This window comes from Lagenorhynchus albirostris, chromosome 17 (genome assembly GCF_949774975.1).
Source record: "Lagenorhynchus albirostris chromosome 17, mLagAlb1.1, whole genome shotgun sequence".
NCBI classification, from domain to species: domain Eukaryota; kingdom Metazoa; phylum Chordata; class Mammalia; order Artiodactyla; family Delphinidae; genus Lagenorhynchus; species Lagenorhynchus albirostris.
Genome location: NC_083111.1, coordinates 1742790 through 1767393, shown reverse-complemented (window position 1 = coordinate 1767393; position 24604 = coordinate 1742790). Strand labels below are relative to the sequence as shown.

The 24604-nt window shown below is 42.4% G+C and overlaps 1 protein-coding gene across 2 annotated transcripts in view; it reads right to left on the bottom strand.

The window, feature by feature from the left end:
- The window catches only part of SNTG1 (syntrophin gamma 1), a 202667-nt gene that overhangs the window by 41400 nt on the left and 136663 nt on the right, over window positions 1-24604 (bottom strand). For both annotated transcript variants that reach the window (XM_060128054.1, XM_060128055.1), the window contains exons 12-13: window positions 15102-15218; window positions 13807-13878 (exon numbers count right to left, since the gene is read on the bottom strand). In XM_060128054.1, the coding sequence (XP_059984037.1) occupies window positions 13807-13878; window positions 15102-15218 (189 nt within the window). The remainder of the gene's footprint in view (window positions 1-13806; window positions 13879-15101; window positions 15219-24604) is intronic.

Sequence of the window (24604 nt, the reverse complement as noted above, 5' to 3'; positions counted from 1 at the left end):
TGGGGGGTCTGAGAAATGTACTCGTTGTTCCTACAGATGTGGACATTAAGGGTCAGGAGGAATTGTGGCTGGTCATTTGGTCCTGCCTTTAAGAAATAATCCAAACAGTGCCACCTGTAAGTATTTCCAAAGAATGAAACTCTAATTCTCAGCCTTTAATACTTGGTATGTGAAGACTGTTCTTCAATCTCCTAATTTTCCTTTCCTGAAAACAGGATCCCTCACACTGCAGCGTACACTAATTTATTCTTAATCTCTCTTCAGATGCGATTGAAAACAAGTGGTCACCACTTCTTAAAAAGTAACCTTTTGTATCCTTGAGGACAATTATCAAGCCACCTTTCGGCTTTCTCTTTATGAAACCAAGTGAAGCAAACTGTTTTACCTTTCCTCGGGGGTACTGTGCCTTAGCTATTTAATGATCTTAGTAGCTCTCCACTGAAACTTATCAACTTTTTCCTAATCCCTCGAGTAGTAACAGATGCCAGCTAGCCAGGATGGACTCGTCCGGATCTGACTAGCATGAGACATAAAGGGGGTTCCTTGTGTCACCTAAAATCACACCTCTGTTTATGTACCCCAGGATCCTGTTTGAGAGCCGTGTCTGTGGAGATTTAAGAAGTGAAGATAATTGTGAGAAGTGGTATCTGGCCAGCAAGTCTCTCATAAAATGTGTTCAATTAATCCTGCACATTTTGTCAGATGAAGAGGAGGTCTGGGGGCCAAACTGCCCAATTAGTACTCATGATATAGATGGTATCATCTCCGGCCTGGCTCCTGGGTCATTTGCTAAAGAACAACTCAGGATAAAACTGAATGCTGTTTACATCCAGGACCATTAGATGCTGTCTTTTCGTCTCTTTTTTCTAGTGATACTTCTTTTTAAACAAATAATAATAACTTTCAACTGTGGAAACATTTTTGGGTGGCGTTCAAGATTGCACATACCCCCTGCAACCTCAGAAAGCATTTTATCTTGGCCCAGTCCAGGGCCCATGGTGGGTGCTCAGCTGATGTTCACCCAGGAAAGTTCTGCACGCCTGCTGTGTGCCAAGCACTGAGCACCTCTGTCTCACGGAGACTTGTTTTGAGCAGGGATGAGACAAATCAGAGCGCAAACAAGGAAATGCTAATTCCTAACATGTCAGATGTCGGGAAAGCCTGTTAGCGCTTTGCGGGGCGCCAGCCCCAGGGGCCGTGCCATTTATGCAGAATGATAAGAAAGGGCTCTTCAAGGAGGTGACATTTGAGGGCAGGCATGAAGGGAGAGAGTAAACTAGTATTTGGGATATCTGGGAGGGCTGCCGTGAGCCAGTGCAGGACGGAGGAAGTGGGGCGGGCGGCGGGTGGCTGTGCAGAGGGTGGTGGTCCGGACCACGGCCCCCTGCAGGTGCCTGAAAACTCTGGATCTTGCTTTGCTTCGAACTGAACGCTAACGGGGGCAAGTTTTAAGGCAGGAAGATGCGTGAGAAACGGTAAGACTAACGCGGGGAGGCGCGAGGGTGATGGCGTCGTGGAGACGGGTGGGATGCATCTGCTGAGGTGCCAGGTGTGACAGACAGACTGGAGGTCGGTGCCTGAGTTCTTGGACGTGAATGGCGGGTGGGTCAGGCCGCCGGCGAGGGGGTGTCTGGAGCGGGGGCACGTCCCCTGGGAGATGTGGGTCAGACGCCCACATGGAGCGTCCAGCTGGCAATAAAGACATGAGGTGGGTTGCAGGGCAGATCTCTGAATAGGTTCATAATTATTGGTGTACAAATGGCATCGAAAGCAATGCGACTGGCAATTGATTGGGAAGAAAGTGAGGTTCCATGAAGGACCGTTAGCTGTACTGGATCCTTCTGAGTCACTTTGGGTCCTCGCCCATTTTTCTACCTAGTAGTACAACCATCAAAACATATTTCAAGGGCTTCCCTGGTGGCACAGTGGTTGAGAGTCCGCCTGCCTATGCAGGGGACATGGGTTCGTGCCCCGGTCCGGGAAGATCCCACATGCCGCGGAGCGGCTGGGCCCGTGAGCCATGGCCGCTGAGCCTGCGCGTCCGGACCTGTGCTCCGCAACGCGTACCGCAAAAAAAAGAAAAACAAAAAACCCCCAAAAAACCAACATATTTCAAGAATAAGTTTCCTTTCATGCATACAAAAATAAGAGTATTGTCATTTTTACACATTTCTGTTGAATAGAAAATAGGTTATGTGGTATACATAAGTATATATAACAATGAATAATTTAAAACTATATAAAATGCTGCATACATACACACATATATACACTAATGAAATATGCTTTAATATACATAACATTGTTGGAAAATAGACATTATAAAAGTAATTGAGCATGGTACAACTCACAGCCATCACTTATAGCTGGAATGAAAATACCCCTCTCTCCTTTTGTATGTAATTCTTTTCCATGACTGACTTTTAAAAACCTATATGCTTTATAATGTTCATTGACTCACTTTATGTTCCTACACAAATAAAATACAATCACAGGACGTTTATAACTCTGATTTTACATAAATACAAAGCATACAGGTACTCTTCTGTCCAAAATAAGTTTAATTTCTGCAATCAAATTTGATGAAATCTTAGTTTACGCGTTACAAGTGATCTATTATACAGCATGTATTATATTAGCTCCCAAATTATCAGATCAATTAATAAATACATTCTGTGTCAATTTCTCTTTTGTTTAGATGGCTAGCTATGACTTCTGTGTATTTGAAAGCACTTCCCCAGAAAAACAGCAGTATAGGGGAGAAGATAAACCAAACAGAATGACGCTTAAATATGTGTTGAATTTTATCATACTGTGTGTGCATGTCCTGTCCTTAGGGTCCTTCGGACGGAAACCCAGTGCAGATGGGAGGTCTCTCCACTGCAGGGCATCTGCTGTCGGGGGGACCGAGCCGGGCGGAGCTGTGAGCACGCGCCTTCAGTCTCCCTGCTGTGTTGCAGCCTTTGCTTCCGTGTGACCAGGGCCCGGGGTGCTTCCCGCGAGGACCAGAGGTCAAACGGAAGGCTGGTGAACAAAGGGAGACAAGCCCGAGAAGCGGGCTGGGGGGCGTGGGCGGAAGTGGTGGACAGAGCGACTGCCGTCCTCTGCCCGTGTCCCCCTCTGCCACTCTCCCTCACCTTCCAGTGCTCGTGGGCCTCGAGCCTCGCCCAGCAGAGAGAGGGCCTGGCTCTGGAGCCTCGTAAGGGCAACACCTCACAGTCCGGTGAGGAAACTGAGTCTCTTTGCAGTGCTTGGAACACAATCACGTAATTTTACACCGTGTGTTCACCAACCTTCGTTCACCAGCTTTTTGTCCCCAAGTCAAGAAGCCCAAGCCCATTAAGATCTGGTTATACCAGGATCCCTGACATGATGTGCACATTCTACGTGAGCACATCAGGAGAAGACTGTTGGGTTCATGGTGCTTGAATCGGTAGATTAAGCAAGTCTTTTTTTTTTTTTTTTTTTTATTTATTTATTTTTGGCTGCGTTCGGTCTTCGTTGCTGCGTGCGGGCTTTCTCTACTTGCAGCGAGCGGGGGCTACTCTTGATTGCGGTGTGCGGGCTTCTCACTGTGGTGGCTTCTCTTGTTGCAGAGCATGGGCTCTAGGCACGTGGGCTTCAGTAGTTGTGGCTTGCGGGCTCAGTAGTTGTGGCTTGTGGGCTCTAGAGCGCAGGCTCAGTAGTTGTGGCGCACGGGCTTAGTGGCTCGGCGGCGTGTGGGATCTTCCTGGACCAGGGCTCGAACCCGTGTCCCCTGCATTGGCAGGCAGATTCTTAACCACTGTGCCACCAGGGAAGCCCCAGAATAAGCAAGTCTTTAAGATGAAATTGCCTGTTACACAAGCACCCCTTCTGCAGAAGCGGCGTGCACGCCTGCCCCCTCCTCCCTCTGGCGCACAGTTAAGCAGGTGGTTGGGTGAGTTGTAGGAATTTCAATGATGGAGACGATTATATGTTCAAAGAAAGTCCCCTAATGGAGGGCAGTGGAGAAAGAGAAGCACCAGGGGTCAACCAGCCAGGCTTGCGTTCCCACCTCTGCTGCTGACTGTGCAACAAGAGGTCCTGGGAATGACTCCTCAGAGGCTCCCACCGCTGGGATGGAGGCGTCCGTGCGTGGCTTCCACTTGGGACGTGGTACCAGAAAGATCTGCCATTGAATGATAGCCTTGTCTCTGGTCTCTGGATCCTGAGTTCTCTTTCTGTGATGTGTATGGTTGTCACAGAGCTGATACCACACCAGGGAAAGGTGACCTTGAAGAGTCACAGTGATCTCATCCCAGAGACGTGAGTCCAGTCACTTCATTGCCAGCACTTGCTCAAAAGACTGTCCTCTGATTCCAGGGACGGAAGGGACACATCATTCAATACTTATTTGGACTAAGGAAAAACACATCTAGCCCTTTACATTTGCCAGAAGGTCGTATCATTCACGAAATGGGATAAAAGTAGAGGAACCACCTTGGAGGACATGACAGATGCCACTTTAGGGTGACACACATTTCAAGAGCAATTCAGAGACAGAAATCCCTAACATTTATCCAGCGCTTATGAAGTACCCTTTCTTAGCTTACTTCTTCAAACCAACAACCCAGAAGGTAGCTATAATTATAATTCCTGACATAATGGTGAGAATTCTGAAATAAAGATAGCTAAGTAATTTATCAGAGATTTACCAGAATTCGAGCCCAGGTAACCTGCTGCTGATTGCTACTGTACACACGCCTGCTCTTTCCCTCAACCAGCTAACCTGGTAATCACGTTAGCATGGTATTTAGAAACTGAACAGAAACATGCAGTACGTGATGGATGGCTGAAGTACACTGTAGGGAAACAAAGAAGAAAGTAGTAAAATTATCTAATGGGATAAGAGTAACCATAAATCTATTGCTAAGAATTGTCTTAGTTCCTATTAAGTACATTTGCTCTTCCAAACGAACAATGATATAGGAAGAGAATAACTACAGTAACTCTAAAGCAAAACTGAACTTTATTCCATGTTTTGATAAAACAAAAATATATCAAAAGGCTAGCTATTACTTCCAAAACATCATAACGAATATTTCCAAATCACAAAACTACACACACACACACACACACACCTCTGTAACTATAGCTACGTATATCCTCGGAAAAGAAAACATCTCACAGGAGTGCATTATTTTCCTCTCAATGATATTTTGTTGGCCACGACAAATTGAAACTCGATGAAGAATTTTCTCAATAAATAGTTTTTTAAAATTAGGAACACAGTTGATTTTGACAAGATCCAACTGATTGATAGATGTAATCCCAAATGTAGAATTTAACTGTTCTAATTTTGTTATTTAGAAAAATACGTTAATTGAAAATATTTTGGATATTTCAGAGCCAGAGAGACTCTTTTCCCTACAGATGAGATAGAACAATTTTAAAACTGCCAAACTGAAAGCGGAAGAAACAAGTAATGAAATCTAATCACATAAGTTAAATTTAATCAATCAGGTCCGTGCATGTATTAAACAACGAGAAAACCTAACCCGCTCCAAAGTCCATCTCTAACAGTGTGTCTCGACACACTCAGGGTAACCATGACAGGCTGGCAGGACGGAGCAGCAAGGTTCCAGAAAGTGGGATCCTCATGTGCAACTTCTACACAGCACTCGAGTAGTTGTCACCTAGGGTTCCTCTAATCTTCACTTTTTGGGATGGTGAGCAATGGGCCTGATCTATTCAACTCTTTAAAATATGCAAAGGATGAGTAAGACGAGGTGGGCAGTGCACAGTGTGTGCTGCCGAGCTTCTGTAAGAAACACTATCAACCACAGAAGCTGATGGCATTCTAAAGAAACAACTAGCAAAATAACAAGAACAATACTTTTCTTGATAAAGTAATGTGTAACAGTAAAAGTATAGTTATTATTAATAAAAACGAAGTGATGTGATTGAAAACTGGTACTGCAAACTCTCTATGCCACTGCATCATTAAAAACCAAAAGGGACTTCGCTAGTGGCATGGTCGTTAAGAATCCGCCTGCCAACGCCGGGGACACGGGTTCGAACCCTGGTCCGGGAAGATCCCACATGCCGCGGAGCAACTAAGCCCGTGTGCCACAACTACCGAGCCTGCGCTCTAGAGCCTTCAAGCCACAACAACTGAGCCTGCGCTCTAGAGCCCGCGAGCCACGACTACTGAGCCTGCGCGCCACAACTATTGAAGCCTGTGAGCCTAGAGCCCATGCTCTGCAACAAGAGAGGCCACCGCAATGAGAAGCCCGTGCACTGCAACAAAGACACAATGCAGCCAAAAAGTAAAATAAAATAAATAAATAATTAAGGTATTCTAGACCAGTTTGAAGATTTCAACACTTTTCTTCAAGGGTCTGACATGTGGTTTCCTTCAGTTTTTTAAAAATTTTATTAATTTTTTTATACAGCAGGCTCTTATTAGTCATCCACCTTAGACACATCAGTGTACACATGTCAATCCCAATCTCCCAATTCATCCCACCCCACCCCCCAACCACTTTCCCCCCTTGGTGTCCATACGTTTGTTCTCTACATCTGTGTCTCTATTTCTGCCCTGCAAACCAGTTCATCTGTACCATTTTTCTAGGTTCCACATATATGAGTTAATATATGATATTTGTTTTTCTCTTTCTGACTTACTTCACTCTGTATCACAGTCTCTAGGTTCATCCATGTCTCTACAAATGACCCAATTTCGTTCCTTTTTATGGCTGAATAATATTCCATTGATACGTGTACCACTTTTTCACTTTTAAAAACAGTAATATAAGCATTTGGAAGGTCAAACAGTTTTAACATTTCATACAATTGGAAATTTGCAAGGCAGAAACTTTCTGTAAACAGAAATCCAAAAGTCTTAAGTCTGAAAAGATTATGGAAAAACTTAAAATAGACCTGAAGGAAGGAATTTGAACTGAGTAGAGGATTACAAGTAATCCTCTTCTTAAGGGACGAATCCTTGAGATTGGCACCAAATTGATTTGGGCAACAAAACTAATTTTCTAGCTTTCTCCTACACAAAGTCTATGTTCTACTAACTGCCCACACAAAATTTTACTAACCAGACAATTCATATAGAGATAAGTTGTCACTTATTTTAAATACTTCAAAAATATTCAATTTATTCATATTTTATGTTATATAAATTTTTATTTAGAATATTCTAGGAAGGTTTTCCTAACATAGTTATACTGTCATATTTTATTAAAATTAGTGGAGTACATTAAAATATTAAGATTTTTTTTTTTTTTTTTTTTTTGTGGTACGTGGGCCTCTCACTGCTGTGGCCTCTCCCGTTGTGGAGCACAGGCTCCAGACATGCAGGCTCAGTGGACATGGCTCACGGGCCCAGCCGCTCCGCGGCATGTGGGATCTTTTCGGACCGGGGCATGAACCCGCATCCCCTGTACCGCCAGGCGGACTCTCAACCACTGCGCCACCAGGGAAGCCTAAAATATTGAGATTTTAAAAAGCATTGCTCCCCAGTGCTTATTTTCAGAATGATAGTCAAGCTGTGCTTCTAACGCAGAATGAAGGGGAAGGGAATTCTACAACATGAAGTTGTAATAATTCATAAATATCTTGCTCTTAGACCCACTTACATGGGTAAGGAATGCCCCCTAGACACTTAGATATCGAGAAAGAGAGAGGATTTTGGTTTATTTGGAAAGCAAGATTAAATATCTTTTGTGCATTAAGTCCTTCATGATAAGAAGCAACTGAATCCTTTTATTAACACGTCCTTTTCCTAAGAGATATTTGTTTGTTTGAAAAAAGGACCTTGAATTGCTTTGGAAGCTTCATGAAAACACTGTAAGGCTGTACTTTTTATAACTAAAAGGACAAAGAAACACTTGAGGAATCATCAGATCAGTCACAGAAATCATGTACAATTATTTAAAACATTTGACACATCAGTGTTTTGTTCACACCTGACATAGAAAATGTAATGCAAATGGTGTAACTTAAGGAAAAAATAATAATGTAAGAATGATCTGGATGTGTGTGTCACTATATAAGGACAAAGGGAAATGGTGAGAACTTCCAGAATGAAAAGAAATGATGCCTTTGAGCTTTCAAGAGTGTAAATAGGTCAATAAAACAAATCTTTAAAAATAAGATATAAGTAATTAGCACTCTGGGACTTGAAAGATGTTTCGGAAAAACAGAAATAAGTACTTTATGTAACAGTTGTGCGTTTATGGAGCCCTAACAGAAGAGTGGGTACGCGCTAGCATATTAATAAATCCAAGAACATGTTACTAAGATAACAAAAATAAAAGATAAAATCACATTTTTATCAATGGTGATCACTGTATTTCATTAAGAAAGGAAGCAGGCTGTGAACAGGGGGCTGGGTGTTCCGGACAAAGTCACTCTTGCTTTGATCTGCTGCTGGGGCTCCAACAGCCCGAGCTCAGCCAGGGGAGCCTAGGTCCTCACCGAGAGCAGCAAGGCTCCTTGAGTTTGCAGTCGGTGAAGAGACTAAAAGAATCAGGGACATTTAGTTCTATTATTGGAGGAAACAAAATTAAAACATATTTTAAGAAGCTTGGATTTTAGGAAGTGATTACACATTTTAAAGCAATACATTAAAGAACCAAGAACTGCAATCATTTTAAAATGAGGTATAAAATGTAAAACAATCAATAAACCTTCTAAGAAAAACTGTTATTTAAAAAAAGAAAAGGGCTACAAATATGTTCAGAAAATGCAGAGACACATCTTTTTTACTAAGATGGTCTCCCTTGCAGAACCTGAAAGACAAGTGTTTCTGCAAACATCAGCACACAAGTCAACCACTTTGGATGACGTCGGTCTCCACTCCCTGCTCCCCGTGTGTCTCCTCGTGTGATGGTTGGCGGAACAATTACTATTGTAATTGCTTCCACATCATTTGGGCAGGGCCTGTCCTTCTCTCACCAGGAAGAATCTGACCACTGGACTTGAACTCCTAAGTCCAGCTGTAGGATGAGATCCTGGTCACAGGGACACGGGGGTGTCCTCCGGGGGCAGGTGACACTGGCCCAGTGACTCGTGGTTTCTCCTCATTCTAAATGTTCACTTTTGTGACTAATTTTATATTCCTACTTCTGCAATCTTTTTATTAGTGAGGCCCCCAAACTGACTAAGTGACAGGTTCCCTGACATCTGGACACCCCTGGGGATTGACACCCCTACCCGAGGGCCTTTATGGTGAAGTATGTCCAGTGTGGCCTGAGTGTGGCCTCAGTTCATTGTCTAGGCCACTGGCTTTGCCACTTTCTAGAAAATATCTGCTGACCGGCCCTCCTTCTTCCTGGTTCTGCAAAAAACAACAGAATTCTAGTTTTTGGTTTTTTCCATTTTTCTCTTATCTCCGTACTGTTTGGGTTCCCCTCCGACTGTCCAGGCCTAAGTCTGAGACATGTCGCATCTGGACACGTCAGTAGTCAGATGTGCACACTGTTGAACGCTCAGAGCTCAGGGCCGAGGTCAGGGAGCATGTGTGCATCGGGGCCGTCAGGGTGGAAACGCCGGGGTGCCCGGGGCGCAGAGGGGATGAGATCTACTGCCGGGGAGCGGTCTGCCTTAGGTAAGAGCGGGGATTGGCCGTCAGGACAGGCCTGCCGGGGGCCGCAGTAACCCCGCTGGCTGAGGACTTCGTAAGGAGGCGGTAGGGTCACCCCCGGGGAGCGCGAAGTGTGTGCTGACGTTGCGAGAAAAGAAGGAGCTTTAACCTCCGTCCTGCTGGATTAGGCCAGAGGACGGACCACGGAAACACTCCAGCGCGAGTGTGAGGCAGAATTAGAGGCGTGGTGTCTTTCTCCAGCTCCGTCCGGCTGCACTGCTCGGTAATGCTCAGAGCTGAGGCAGTCGCTCTGCAGTAAGTCAGACGGGCAAGAGCAGTGGGCGGGGACTGCCTCCGCAGCACGTGGCTGACCCGGGGGGGACGGCGACCAGAGCATCTCCTTTGTGACGTCTTCCGCCGCCCGACCCTCCCGCCCCCGGCCCCACCCGCGCCCTTCCGGGCACTGGTCCTCTCCGGCCCGGGTCTCCGCCGTAGCCCTGGGACCGCCTCCTCCGCGCAGCCCGGCCCATCTCACGGTGGAGACCGGGCGGCCGGCTCTGCCGCGGCTCGCGCTCGCCCTCCTGCCGGGCCTCTCCTTCGTCCTTCAGATAAGGTTCACAGTCCTGATTCTCGTCTTCGCACCCGAACACCAGCGCAGACCTCCGACCCAAGCACATCACCGCGGTGCTGAGCATTTTTAGCTGTGGCGAAGGACACACACTCCTCGCACACCTGGGCGCGCTCACACGTGCCCTCCTGAGCCCGGGATGCCCCCTCCCCGCCGTATCACCGGACTCCTAACCCTGTAACCGCAACGCGTCCTCCTCAGCCGAGTCCTTTAATGAGCATCTACATTTCAGTCTGTTTAAGGCCTCCCTCCAAGGGACCTAAATCCCCTCATGAGCTGGGCTTTCTGTGAGCTCCGGCCCCTCTACAGTTGTGCTGAATCCCTGGTACCCAGTGGGGCGATCGGCACATGAATGATACTCAACGAATATTTGATAAATGAATTCATAAATAAAAACGCATTCACAAACCAATGAACGAACTGCTAATCTTCACAACAACCTGTGCTTTCTTCGCCCCACTGAACAGATGAAGAGGTCAAGTCCACAGAGCCCGACACATCGGCAAAGGGCAACAACACATGGAAGTGAGAGTCGCCGCTTACTGCCACGTGCCTTATTCTGAACCCTTGCTCTCCCCCTTGTTGCCGGGCTGGCTTTCTCATTGGCGTTTCTTTCCTATTTATCAACGCTTATACCGAGAGAGAAAGAAGCCAGAGTACAAGTTGATGGGCACAGATTTTAGACAGCCTGCCAGATTCACATCTGTAGGTCTGAACTTCACCGGCTGTGTGACCTTGAGTTATTTATTTAAACATTCTTTGCCTCTGTTTCCATATCTGTAAAACGGGAATAATAGGAACTGCCTCACAGTGGTGTAAAGATTAAATATATTACTATATAAGCACTTAGAACAATACCTGGCACTGCACATGAACTATATATTCTGGGTAACTATTACTGCTTCATTTTTGTTGTTACGGGTGTAGCTTTGGGTCAGAAGAGAGTGGGTTTTCCTGATTAGTGGTCCGAGGCCAGATGTTCCGTGGTCCAGATCAATGAAATGTGCCTTATGTGAGGGACCCCTTTCTGGAGAGAGAAGCCTGCCCCTCGCCCAGCTGCACAGGACTGTTACGTGGTGGGACGGGTGACTGAGTTACACAAGGGGCCCCTTCAACTCGCTCCCCAGACCCAGCCGTCGGAGTCTGGGCTCCTCCTCCAGCACTGATCTGCCTGCAGGGAAAGAACCCATTTCACACTGAGCCTTGCGTCCACGCCTCTGTTCTTGTGCTACGTGACGTCTCCCTTTGTGAAAGACAGTCCTCAACCGATAACGCCGTACGTCAAGTGTAAATCCAGGAAGCACGGAACGTGCCCGCTGCCCTCACGAGGAGAGCTTTCCTATATACATACAAGTGACCGTAGACATGTACTAATCAGTATCCGAAAATACTATCTCCAGGCCTCATAACCTAGGTAAAAATTCTCCCAAAGCAACTAATGGGCTTATAGCAAATTTTGCGTGGGAAGACCAATGAGACGGGCTGTTCGATTTTACTCTGGGCAGAGTGCTAAGACGTGGGCACTTTCGGATACTGACGGCAGCAGTATAAATTATTATGGCTCTTCTAGAGACAGTTTAGACACGTAAACCTAGCCTCTTGACCATATTAGGATATTTCCACCCAGGATGTCCAAAATTCAGAATTTAGATTAAAGGAAATACTTCGGAAGTTAACAAAAGTTTGTGGGCAAAGATCAATTCTTCGCTGGGTTTTTTTTTTTTTTTGGGGGGGGGCCTCTTTAACCAAACGTGCGTCACTCTAAGAAAAATGTAAGCTCAATGAAAGCAGGGCTTTTTCTGCGTTTGTCTCCAGCTATTCAGTGCTTAGCTGATAACCTGGTAAGTAGCAACACTCAACAATTATCTGTTAAATAAATCAAAGAATGACAGTTGTGATATGTGTGATGGAACAAATGCGGAGGTATCTAAACGGCCAAACTCAGGTACTGGCCAAAAAGTACGGCCACATGACCAGATAAAATAAAACAATAAGTCATATTTTTTGAAGAATATTAACTGACATAAAAATCTCAAGTCATATTATATGAAAAAGCAGATTCAAACCAAATTCTAACTTTGCACAAATAATGTTTAAAAAGAGAAATAAAATAATGAGTGTTTATGTGGAGCCGGGCATAATTCTTAGTCTCTCCTTTAAACTTGTCCTTAGAGACTGCATTATTTTTGAAAGTTCAAAATAAAGACCAGGTAGCTACTTGGAAATAATTTAAGACTAAACAACAGTATAGAAATGCAGGCTGGATTACTATTATGAAAAAGTTATATTAATGTATGGATAGGGTGTGGACAAATAAACTGTTAGGGTAGTTAATTTCTGGGTTTCTTTATCTTTTCTTTCTCTCCCTCCCTTCTTTCCTTCCTTCCTTCCCTCCTTCCTTCCTTCCTTCCTTTAACTCTTTCATTCTTTCTTTTTAATTTCACTAGTTCTTTTTTTGGTAAAAAAATAAAATCCCATTAGGAAGCTATGTCATTAGCTACTTTGGTAGTTACTTGGGAGCTGGGCGCGACCTCCTTTCCTTCAGATGCTGCCACATCTTTTAGGAGTTGCCAGAACTGCTTTGCTGACAGTAAACTCAAGGGTATTAGAGTTTTTCCACCACCGATAGTCCCACAATAGAACCAAAACCATCCACAGCGAGGTGCAAGCAATGACCTGTTTTTATTTAGCTCTTGTGCTCTTGTGAATGTCAGCTTTAATCTAGGATTCTTCTGGACGGAAGAAAAAATTATGAACACTTTGGAGGTAATCGTATTTTCTTTGTCTCCCTGCCTTCAGACACTTTTGATTCTATTCATTATGTTGTAAATGTTCCAGCATTTTCTACTCCGCTGGTTCTTTAACTGGAAGAGAAGTAACTGACGTAAAACACAAGGAACTTGGTTCTCCTTGGTCAAACAAGGTCAACCTTAACTCGGATTTAATATCAATCTGCAGTACTTCCAACCCTACAGACCCCAGATTGGAAAGGGACGAGATTATTATTTAGGTTTTATAAATCATTCCCATTTTGATTCTTAAAAATGGCCACAAAAACTGTTTGGAATTTTACAGAATTCTCAATGACTTTCCATTGCAACAATCCCGTGTACAGCACAGAAATTTAATGGATTTATGACAATTATATATTCGTTTCCACACCCAGAGAGACAACCTAACCATGGGATTTAAACATATTTTAAACATACCTTTCTTTGCATATACCTTTATATTTTCTGTATTTTCTAATTCCAAGTCTTATCCAAATCTTTCTCTCCTGTACTTTACACAGCAAATAGGACTATGGTAATAATTGTGGTTTAAACTCAGACTATTTCCAGTTGGCTTTCTACTTCATCCTCAAAGGACCCCTGACAAGCTTCCTCCTGTTTCCACTGCCCCCCCACATGGAGGAACCTCGGAATCTGCTTCAGAATTATCGAAGCCTAGCATTTCTCTTCACTCTACCTTTTCTCATACGTGTTTTTCTTTTCTTTGTCTTTACCTTGTATTTTCCTTCATATCCATGCATCACTTGTTTTCATGAACTACCTATCAGCCCAGAACCCCTCCTGGCCGAGGAAAAGCCATTAGGATCATCAGTGCTTGCTGGTCCTACCTTGAGAACCTTGCACATAATCTCATACACTGAAAACGTTTTCTCTGCTCGGGTCCAGTCCCACGTGGTCACCTTGAAAAAATGAGAAACTAATACATCATTTGTTTTAGAAAGATGGCCCCTGCTTTTCTCTTTATTATACACTATGGTGGACACCTGGAGCTTCACACGTGCTCTAGGCCATCTCTAAGTTGTGAGGTTCTCCTCCTAGACGTCCTTGACCTTCAACAATGTTTCTGTTTCCTTTCTCCTAAGTTTCACACCATTTCTCTCCCTCTTTCAGCAGATGTTTTATATTATAAGCAACAATTTACCTTTGCTCAGTGTCTTGATGTGTTTTAAGTAGTGTGTGCATTCTCTCTACATAAATACTAAGTGTTGTTTTTTGGGGGTGGGATTCATTTTTTTATATGGGGAATATAGCCAATATTTTGGGTAACTGTAAATGGAAAATACTAAGTGTTCATATTTCACACATGTCATAGTTTTTTCTCTATTCACCACCTGTTACATGCAAAGAATACTAGATACCATATCCACGCTGGCTTTGATCTTTAAGAAAGATACAGTTTACATCAGGAAGTCACACCATGTTCTGAACATCGTGAAACACCAAACAGCACAGTGAAGCTGTTTCACTTGTTTGTGTCTGAAACACGTATTAGTCTGTCCAGTCATAAGAAATTATTCAGAGTAGGAATAATGTAAAAGGTATAAATATTTATGTTTTTTCCCCCTGTCTTCCGGGTGATTTGAACTTTGTGTAGACATAGATATTCGAAATTACAGCAAGTCTAACCTGATCCCGCCAGGACCCTCTGTGGTATTAGACCTGTAAGTGAGTGGTCTGGCTTAATATTTATAGTCAATAAATATTCATGAGAATCTACTGTTGTGTAAAGTACATGTTTCCAAAAGCAAGGCCTCAGGTGCAGCAGATCGCCATACGTATTTAACACGAAGCCTGATGACGAGATACGGGATGTAACAGATTATCACAAACACCACTGATTTGACTTAGACAGACCTGTGCCATATAGATAAACATATTAGCCTGTCATAAATGTCGACACAGAAATGCCTTCTAGGTTTTTCAAGGATTATAAAGCCAATGTTTAATGCCAGAACTTATAGCTTTAGCAAGAAATTCTCAGAAGCATTCGGACTGTTTTCTATTTTTCTCTGTATCTTATTTTCGAAATATATTGGTAACATAGCATTTGTTATTGTTAAGCTGATGTCACTCTGTTGTGATAATATGGGAAAAATAAGGAATGTTGAACAGAAACACTTACTGGAGGTGCCGGAAACTTGTAAAGACACGAGCCCCTCAGGGCTAGGAACGCCGGCGCGTACGCGCTGTCCTGCAGGGGACCTTGTTCCCGTGTTTCACACCAGCCCATGTAGACGATCTGCAAGGAAGCGGGACACGACGACCGGTCAAAAAAGCCGCATTTCAGGCTTGTGTGGTTCTTTTGTATCTTTGGTGGTATTTTAATTTTCTCAGAAAATTATCAGTTTAATTGATGCAAAAAGTATATTAACCAGATTTACCGTCAATAAATGAGTGTGAACCACTCATAAGATTTTATGTTTCCATCAATGTTTATCAAGAAACACACGTTACCTTCACGGAACCAACAATTACGTTGATAACTGATTTCTCAAGAGAAAGAATGAAAGCCAGAGTATCATGGAACATAAACTTCAATGGATAAAATGAGAACCACCACCAGCCTAGAATTTCATATGCGGCAGAATTATTATTTTTTTCATGAATTAACAGGGCTAACCCACATTTCGGATAATGTTATGTATCTATATTTATACTGATGGATGAAGTCTGAAAGTCATAGCAACTGGGCACTGCTTTCTTTCAACTGACAAATATATTCAGAGAAGAGAAATATTTTGACTTACAGTATACCACTAGTCTAACTTTGTGTTTGCTTTCCATGGGGGAAAAACCCCCCAACAAAACACCTTCCTATTTACACGTAAGTCGTCCTCAACCTGAGAAATATTACAGGGAGGTTAATGCAGTTCAATGTTGTGTTACCATTAGCTCAGAATCACATATAAAATTATTCGGAAGCAGATTGTACATATCTATTGTGCTGTTTGTTGCCTCAGCAACAATTAGGTTGGGATTCTTTTGCTTTAGAAAGTGTGAATGTCTTATTTTATGGTGACAATTAACATATTACATTCGGCCCTGAGTATTTAAGCGTTCCGCACTGACAGATTCAACCAGCTGCGGACTGGAAACACAGCACACAATCCGCGGTCGTCTGAATTTGCAAATTGGAACCCGCAGATGTGGGAGGGGTTTGTGGCGCTTGAGCACCTGCAGGGTTTGGTTTTGGAAACCGTCCTCTGCAGGTACCAAGGGACAGCTGTATAATCTGGATAATAAACAGCAGTTAGACAGGAAGAAGCAAAAACGTTAAATAAGCATGTTGTACTGGTCCCTGTTTGCAACATAAAGACAACTTTGTGGGTATTAATGACTATTAACACTAGACCCAGTAGACATGGTCTATCTTGCTATCATACTGTAGAGAAACAGTTGCTTTTTTTCTTTTTCCTTCAAAAGCAGATTTAATCCTCAAAGAAACACAATACTGAGCAGATTATTCAAAACATTTGCTAAGATCTTTTATGACAAATATATGGAACACGCTAGGTAATGAAATGGAAAAAAACATAGAAATGCTATTTTTAAACTTTGGAAACATTTTACCTGCTTTAAAATGTGATTCAAAGTTTTTCCTTGCTTTCATTTCTTTTTATTTTTTTCTTTTTTCTAAATGGGTGAGGTTATTAACCCCTTGTTTTTTTTTTTTTTTTTATTTTTTTGCGGCACGTGGGCCTCTCACTGTTGTGGCCTCTCCCGTTGCAGAGCACAGGCTCCGGATGCGCAGGCTCAGCGGCCATGGCTCACGGGCCCAGCCGCTCTGTGGCACGAGGGATCCTCCCGGACCGGGGCACGAACCCGTGTCCCCTGCCTCGGCAGGTGGACTCCCAACCACTGCGCCACCAGGGAAGCCCTCATTTCTTTTTAAATTTAGTTATTCCATTACTATCTAGGTTTGCACGTTGGTCCTTAATTTTGTTCCCTTTAGCTATTTTTAACTATTTGAAGGAGTTCATTCACAAGTCTTTGAAGGAAATTAAGAAAACAATCTCATTCACAATAACAACAAGGGGATAAAACACTTAGGAATAAACTTAACCAAAGAGGTGAAAGACTTGTACACTGAAAATTATAAAGCATTAATGAAGGGAATCAAAGATACAGGTAAATAAAAAGACATCTGTGTTCATGAACTGGAAGAATTCGTATTTTACGATATCCATAATATCCAAAGTGACCTACCAATGCAATGCAATCCCTATCAAAATCCATACGGCTTTCTTTACAGACGTAGGAAGGCCATCCTAAAATTCACAGGGTACCACAAAAGACCCTGAACAGCCACATCAATGCTGAGTAAGAAGAACAACCTGGAGGTATTTCATGTGCTGATTTTAAAATGTATTACAAAATAGCAATCATCAAAGGAGTAAGATACTGGCCTAAAAGCAGATGTAGACCAATGGAACAGAGTAGAAAATGCAGAAATAAACCCGTGCATACATATATGGTCCACAAATCTTTGACAAAGGTGCCAAGAACACACAATGGGGGATGGATAGTCTCTTCAGTAAATGGTGTTGGGAAAACTTAATATCCACCTGCAGAAGAATGAAATTGGACTTTTATCTTACACAGTATAAAAAATCAGTTCAAAATAAATTGGATGCTTAAATGGAAGACCTGAAACCATCACAGTTTTAAACCATTATGCATTTCTGACAGCTGGTGAGGCTTTGATCCTTCACTTCTAATATAAACTCAACCCAGTGTGTATACCTGTGCCCCGAGGCACATGGCAAGGATGTTCCTTGTAACATTATTCTTAGTCCCAGCCATGTACAAATGGCTTAAAATAAACCATGTACCCTACGATACATTCTGTAGATGAATATAGTAACAAATTGTGATACCATAAAGGAACAGTATACAGCAAGGAAAATGAGTACGTTATAGTTACACAGAACAACGGAAGTGAACCTCACAGAACACGGTGTTGAATAAAAGAAGGAGATATATAATCATATATATATATATATATATATATATATATACACACACACACATATATAAAACCTATATCAAATATATATATATATATATATGATTTGATTAAGACAAACTATAGTCGTGTTTTGGAATGCATTCTTGGTTGGAATAAAAAGTACTTCAGTAAAGATGACAAACGGTCAGAACAGTAGTTATTCTAGAAGCCTGCAAGCCAGCTGTGCATGGGGAAGAATACAGAGGGGGAGACATGATCTAAGCTGGAACAAGCCACTTTTCTTGACCCAGATTGTGGTTACACAGGGGTTTGGCTTTTGAATAATCAAGCTGTACATCTATGTTTTATGAACTTTCTATACATGTATTATAGTTTATAAAATCCCATTTTTAAAATAGCACACACTGTGTATTATTAATAATGGTTTTATAACAAACTCATATTAAAAATTATAGAGTTTTGTGAGTTTTATAGGAAGAAAGTGTTCCAACGAATGACAGGGTTAAATCGCCCTGTCATTCTGGGGCCCTTGCAATGATATAAAATTTTAGTTATGAATTATATCAACTAATCATTATATTATTTCTCAATTAAGTCAGTCTTTCATTTTAATTCAATTTGATAAAACTTACAGTTTCTCTGTTTATGACTTCTCTGCATTGGCAAGAGGAAAAAAGAGATTAAAGTGGTCTACATAATCATGAGAAGGAAATATTTGAGCTTCCTAAGACTGAACTTTGAGTTTGCTGTCTCTTCCCACATCTATAATTTGCTGGAAGCTGAAATATTAAGGATGATATATTGATATTTTTCAAGAATTATCATTAAATACAATTTTATTAGTTTGAACTGAGTGTAGCTTGGAGGAATGAGCTCAGGATGTAACTAATAAAAATGGGATTATCGGATCTGCAAGGGATATTTCTTCATGCTTGTTCTCCAGGCCAAAGATCGACCTGATCATTTCTATGCCAAGGAAAAGGGTTGTTCTCAGTTCTACAGAAAGACCAAAAGGCACCTGCTGTTCCTCATCATTACCTTGACTCCTGCGAAATGATCATATTGTTGAGGAGACATAACGCATTTTCAGAAAGTTCATCCTACACTTGTCACAGCAAATAATAACTCTAAAGAAAAACTGTCACTTAATCTTATTTTAAAAAAAGAAACAAATGAGCAATATAGGCATAAGGATATTTCAAACAGAATATTTTAGAAACAAGTAGAATTAAAAGAAAATAGTTTCCTATACCTATGAAATGACAAGCGAACTGCCAACCATGTATCACACACTTTTCAGATAAATATTTCGAAGACTTGCCTATTTTTTCAGCTTTATTGAGGTATAAATTGACAAATAAAAATGTAAAATAAGAACCAGGGCAAGGCAAAGGAGACATTCTACTTGAATGCACCAAAAACACTCTGTAACCAAGACAAGTAATATTTAAAAAATTCAAACTGCAAAGTGTCACCAGCAAAGCCCACTAACAATTCCCAGGAAATAAAAATAAAATCTGGGTAATAAAATAATGGTGTTATAATTTAGAGACCCATTGACGGGCCAACTTCCTCCATCTCGCAGCCAGTGTTGGGGCCAGGGTGTACTACACAGGAAGGTTAAATGTGTTCGGGTTGCGGATGATACCCAGAAAACTTCCAATTCTGTAGAATGCACCCTAACGGCCTACCCCCAAACAAGAGGGGCACTGGAAGGGAGAATCCCTCACAGACCCCGCAGGGGGATGGAAACGGCAGATCCTGGCCACTACCCTCCAAGGCACATGGTTTGAACAGGTGGTGAATTATGGAGCCCAGAGGCTCCTAAGCGGGCGCTCTGACTGACCTCAAGGAGCCCTGGCTGACACTCGACATAGGGGGAAAGCCTGTAGAGTTCTTAGTCAACACTGATGCCACTTACTCAGTAATGAACACGAGATCAGGCACGCCCAGTCACAAGAGCTGTAAAGTAATGGGGGTATCAGGGAAGGCCTAAGATGAGCATTCACAGAGTCATTAGAATACAAATTGAACAAACATACCCTTACTCATTCCTTCCTGTATGTTCCCCAAAGCCCTATAACCCCTGCTAGGAAGGGATATAAAAAAAATGTAAACTAGTAAAGTGATTTAATATACACATATATTGTCAAAGAATGCTTCCCATCTAGTTAATCAACATATCCATCAACTCCCATATTTACTTATATATATATATGTGTATATATACACACACACACATATATATATTTCACACACATATATATATATATATATATATGTTTGGTGAGGACATTTAAATTCTAATCTCTCAGCAAATTTTAGATATACAATACTGTGTTATCAACCATAGTCACCATGTATACATTAGGTCCTCAGATCTTGTTTATCTTATACATGAAAATTTGCACCCTTATACCAATCTCTCCCCGTTTCCTTCACCCCCCCCCAGCTGCTGGAAATCATTTTCTACCCTATATTTCTAGGAGCTTGACTTTATTTTTTTTTATTCCACATATAAGTGATACGGTGCATTATTTATCTTTCTCTTTTAGCATAATGCCCTCAAGCTTCATCCATGGCAGGATTTCCTTCATTTTCATGGCTAAATAATATTCCATATATATGTGTGTACATATGTGTGTGTGTGTGTGTGTGTGTGTGTGTGTGTGTGTGTGTATATATATATATATATATATATATACACATAAACTCACATCTCCTTTATCCATTCATCTATTAACAGTTTGTTTCAATATCTTGGCTATTGTAAATAACACCACAATGATATGGCGGGAAGATATCTCTTCAAGATCCTGTTTTCATTTCCTTTGAAAATATACCCAGGTGTGGCATTGCTGGATCACATGGTAGCTCTATTTTTAGTTTTTTTGAGGAACCTCCATTCTGTCTACCAGAGTGGCTGCACCCGTTTACATTCCCACCAACAGTGTAGGAGGGTTCCCTCTTCTCCACACCCTCATCAATACTTACCTCTTATCTTTTGATTTTAGCCATTATAACAAGTGTGAGGTGATATCTCACTGCACGTTTTGATTTGCATAAACTTTTTTAAGCTACTTGTGAAAACACACCCAATACATGAAGCCTGTGCTGCACAGCAACATTTTATTCTTTAAATTTTGATCATTTTATTGTACATTATTTTTTCTTGTTTGAAATAGACTTTAATTTTTAGAGCAGTTTTAGGTTCACAGCATTATTGAGTGGACGGGACAGAGACTTCCTGCAGACCTCCTGCCCTGATACCTACAGCCTCTGTGCCTCCACCCACTATTAGCATCCCCGCACCGGACGGCACATTTGTTACAACTGCTGATCCTACGTAGACACACATTATCGTCCGAAGTCCATGGTTTACATTAAGGTTTGCTCTTGGTGTTGTACATTCTGTAGGTTTTAACAATGTGTAGGGACATGTATCTACCACTATGGTGTCGTACAGAATAATTTCACTGCCCTAAACCTCTTGTGCTCAGCCTTTTCATCCCTCCCTACTCAACCCCTAGAAACCGATGATCTTTTTACTCTCTCCATAATTTTGCTTTTTCCAGAATGGCGTATAGTTAGAAGCAAACAGTATGTAGCTTTTTCAGATTGACTTCCTTCACTTAGTGATACACATCTGAGTTTCATCCATGTCTTTCATGGCTGGATGGCTAATTTCATTTTATCACTGAGTAGCAACCCACTGTCTGGATGGAGCACAGGTTACTTATCCTTTCACCCACAGAAGACCAACTTAGTTGCTTTCAAGTTTGGGCCATCATGATAAAAGTGCTGTACACAGCAATGCACAGCTTTTTGTGTGGACACAGGTTTTCAACTAATTTAGGTAAATACCATGAAGTGTGATTGCTGAAATGTATGGTAAAAGTATACTTAGTTTTGTAAGACACAACCAAACTGTCTTCCAAAGTGGCCGCACCATCTGCCTCCCCACCAGCAGTGGATTAGAGTTCCTGTGGCTTCACATCCTCACCAGCATTCGGTGCTGTCGGTGCTCTGGATTTGGCCATTGTAATGGGTGTGTAGTGGTATCTCGTTGTTTTAGTTTGCATTTTCCTGATGACATCTGATGGGGGCCATATTTTCATGTTTACTTGCCATCTGTATATCTTCTTTGGTAAGGTATCTATTAATGTCTTTGGCCCACTTTTAAGTTAAATTGTTTGTTTTCTTATTGTTGAATTTCAAAAGTTCTTTGTATATTTTGGATAGCAGTCCTATATCAGATACATGTTCTGCAAATATTTTCTCCCAAACTGTGGCATGTCTTCTCATCCTATTGATAGTGTCTTTTGCAGAGCAAAGGTTTTTCTTTTAATGAAGTTCAGTTTAGCAATGATTTATCTCACAGATCCTGCCTTTGGTGCTGCCTCTAAAATGTCATCACCATACCCAAGGTCATCTTGATTTTCTCCTATGTTGTCTTCTAGAGGTTTTATGGTTTTGCATTTTACATTTGGGTCTGTGATCCATTTTGAGTTAATTTTTGTGAAGGATGTAAGGTCTGTGTCTAGGTCCACTTTTTTTTGCACGTGGATGTCCAGTTGTTCCAGCACCTTTTGTTGAAAAGACTTCTAGTACTGCTGACCCTTGAGCAACATGCATTGAACTGTGAAGGTCCACTTACATGTGGATTTTTTTCAACGGTAAATATTACAAGACTACATGATTCTGGTTGCTTGAATCCGCACTTGTGGATCCGCGTATATGGAGGCAACTTGGCTACCGAGGGCCGACTGTAAAGCTATATGCAGATTTTCCACGGAGAGGGGGTTGGCACCCCTAATCCCATGTTGTTCAAGGTCAACTGTACTTGAAAGAGAAAAAGAAATGCAGGGTTCTTGGTGAACAGGGTATTTCCAAACACAACAGTGGTGGACAAGCTTGTTGAAGACCCATCCCACTCCCAGGAACAGCTGGAATAAAAGATGCAAAAAACCTAAAATGAGGATAAAACCATTTTAGAAGATATTTCAGTGTTATCAAGGCACAAAGACGTAAGCAGCCCAGCTCCTAGTGGAAGGAAAGCTCAGATGGGTGAGGACCCTTTCGGGGTCACTTCCCAGCTTCAGGGTCTGTCCCTTGTGAGCTGGCTCCTGGGGGCTGAAATGGGGGGTCTCAGTAGATTCAAGGTTCAAGTCACACATGTTGGATTTCAGTTCCTTCCAAGAAAAAACTCAGCAGGATACAACGTAAGAGTAAACATAAATGAGAACAGGCCAGGCGTCATAAGGACGGGAGCCTAGTTCACAAGCACTCAATCCTGACTGGGGTTAAATCGTACTTCTGATTTTATTTTGCCAGAAATAAAAGTAACACTCTCTGAAGGAAGATGTCCTCTGGAGCCTCAAGTCACATACATGACTTTTACATGCAACGTCTACTCTATGCAATACTGAGAAACCATACAAGGAGGCAAAATTAAATAGAATTCAGAAAATCAGGAGAGAAAAGACGATAGGGGAAGCACACAGGCATAGAAGGTTCAGATTCTGGGTGTACCAGGTTCAGAGTTAAAAACATCTATACTCAGTACCCTCAAAATTTAGATGACTAGTTCAAAACTTGTATCAGATAACTGGAAATTACAAAATAATAAGACACGTACCTAGAGATAAAATTAGAAGAGCTGACACTTCAGCTCAGTATCAAGACGTGTAGAAGTTTACATAGAGCTGAAGAGAGGAACACAGAATTAAGTGAATTTAACACTGCATACGAATCAGCATGACAATCAGTTGCATTTCTATGCTTAAGGGGTAGACCATTTTTCGACCCCTTGAGTGTGTGTACGTGGGTGTACATAGCTGATTAGCAGAAGTTTAAATGTTACAACTAAGAGCAGGTGGAGTAACAGATGTTTCCCGAGGTCACAGTGATCAAAGATGGATACAGAGGCCAGAGAATAAGAATCCTTGCGGTACTCCTCCCCCTGCAGACCTTCAGAATTCATCTCAAATCCCTGAATCAGGGCTTCCCTGGTGGCGCAGCGGTTAAGAATCCGCCTGCCAATGCAGGGGACACGGGTTGGAGCCCCGGTCCGGGAAGACCCCACATGCCACGGAGCAACTGAGCTCGTGAGCCACAACTACTGAGCCCGCGTGCTGCAACTACTTAGCCCGCGTGCTGCAACTACTGAAGCCCGCGCTCCTAGAGCCCGTGCTCCGCAACAAGAGAAGCCACCGCAGTGAGAAGCCCGCGCACCGTAATGAAGAGCAGCCCCCGCTCGCCGCAACTAGAGAAAGCCGGCGGGCAGCAACGAAGACCCAATGCAGCCAAATATAAATAAAATAGGTAAATTTATTTTTAAAAAAATCCCTGAATCAAAGGAGCAGAGATGCGTGTCTCCCAAATCACAACCACCTCTACGATCCACAGGCCTTTATTTCAGACTGCAGCATCCAGGGCACCTAAGAACCACGTCTGCTTCTGATCTTCTTTCCAAGAGGCTGTGACACAAGCGAGTCTGCACTGATGATGCTATGTGGCCATGGCAACCACGGTGCACCTCACTGGAGTTTTCCCTCCGCATCTTCTGAGGTGGAGCCTGGACTGGGCCCCCTGCCTTCTACTACGGGTGCCTCCTGTCTCCTCCGCCCCTCGTTCACCTGGTCAGCGACACCCTC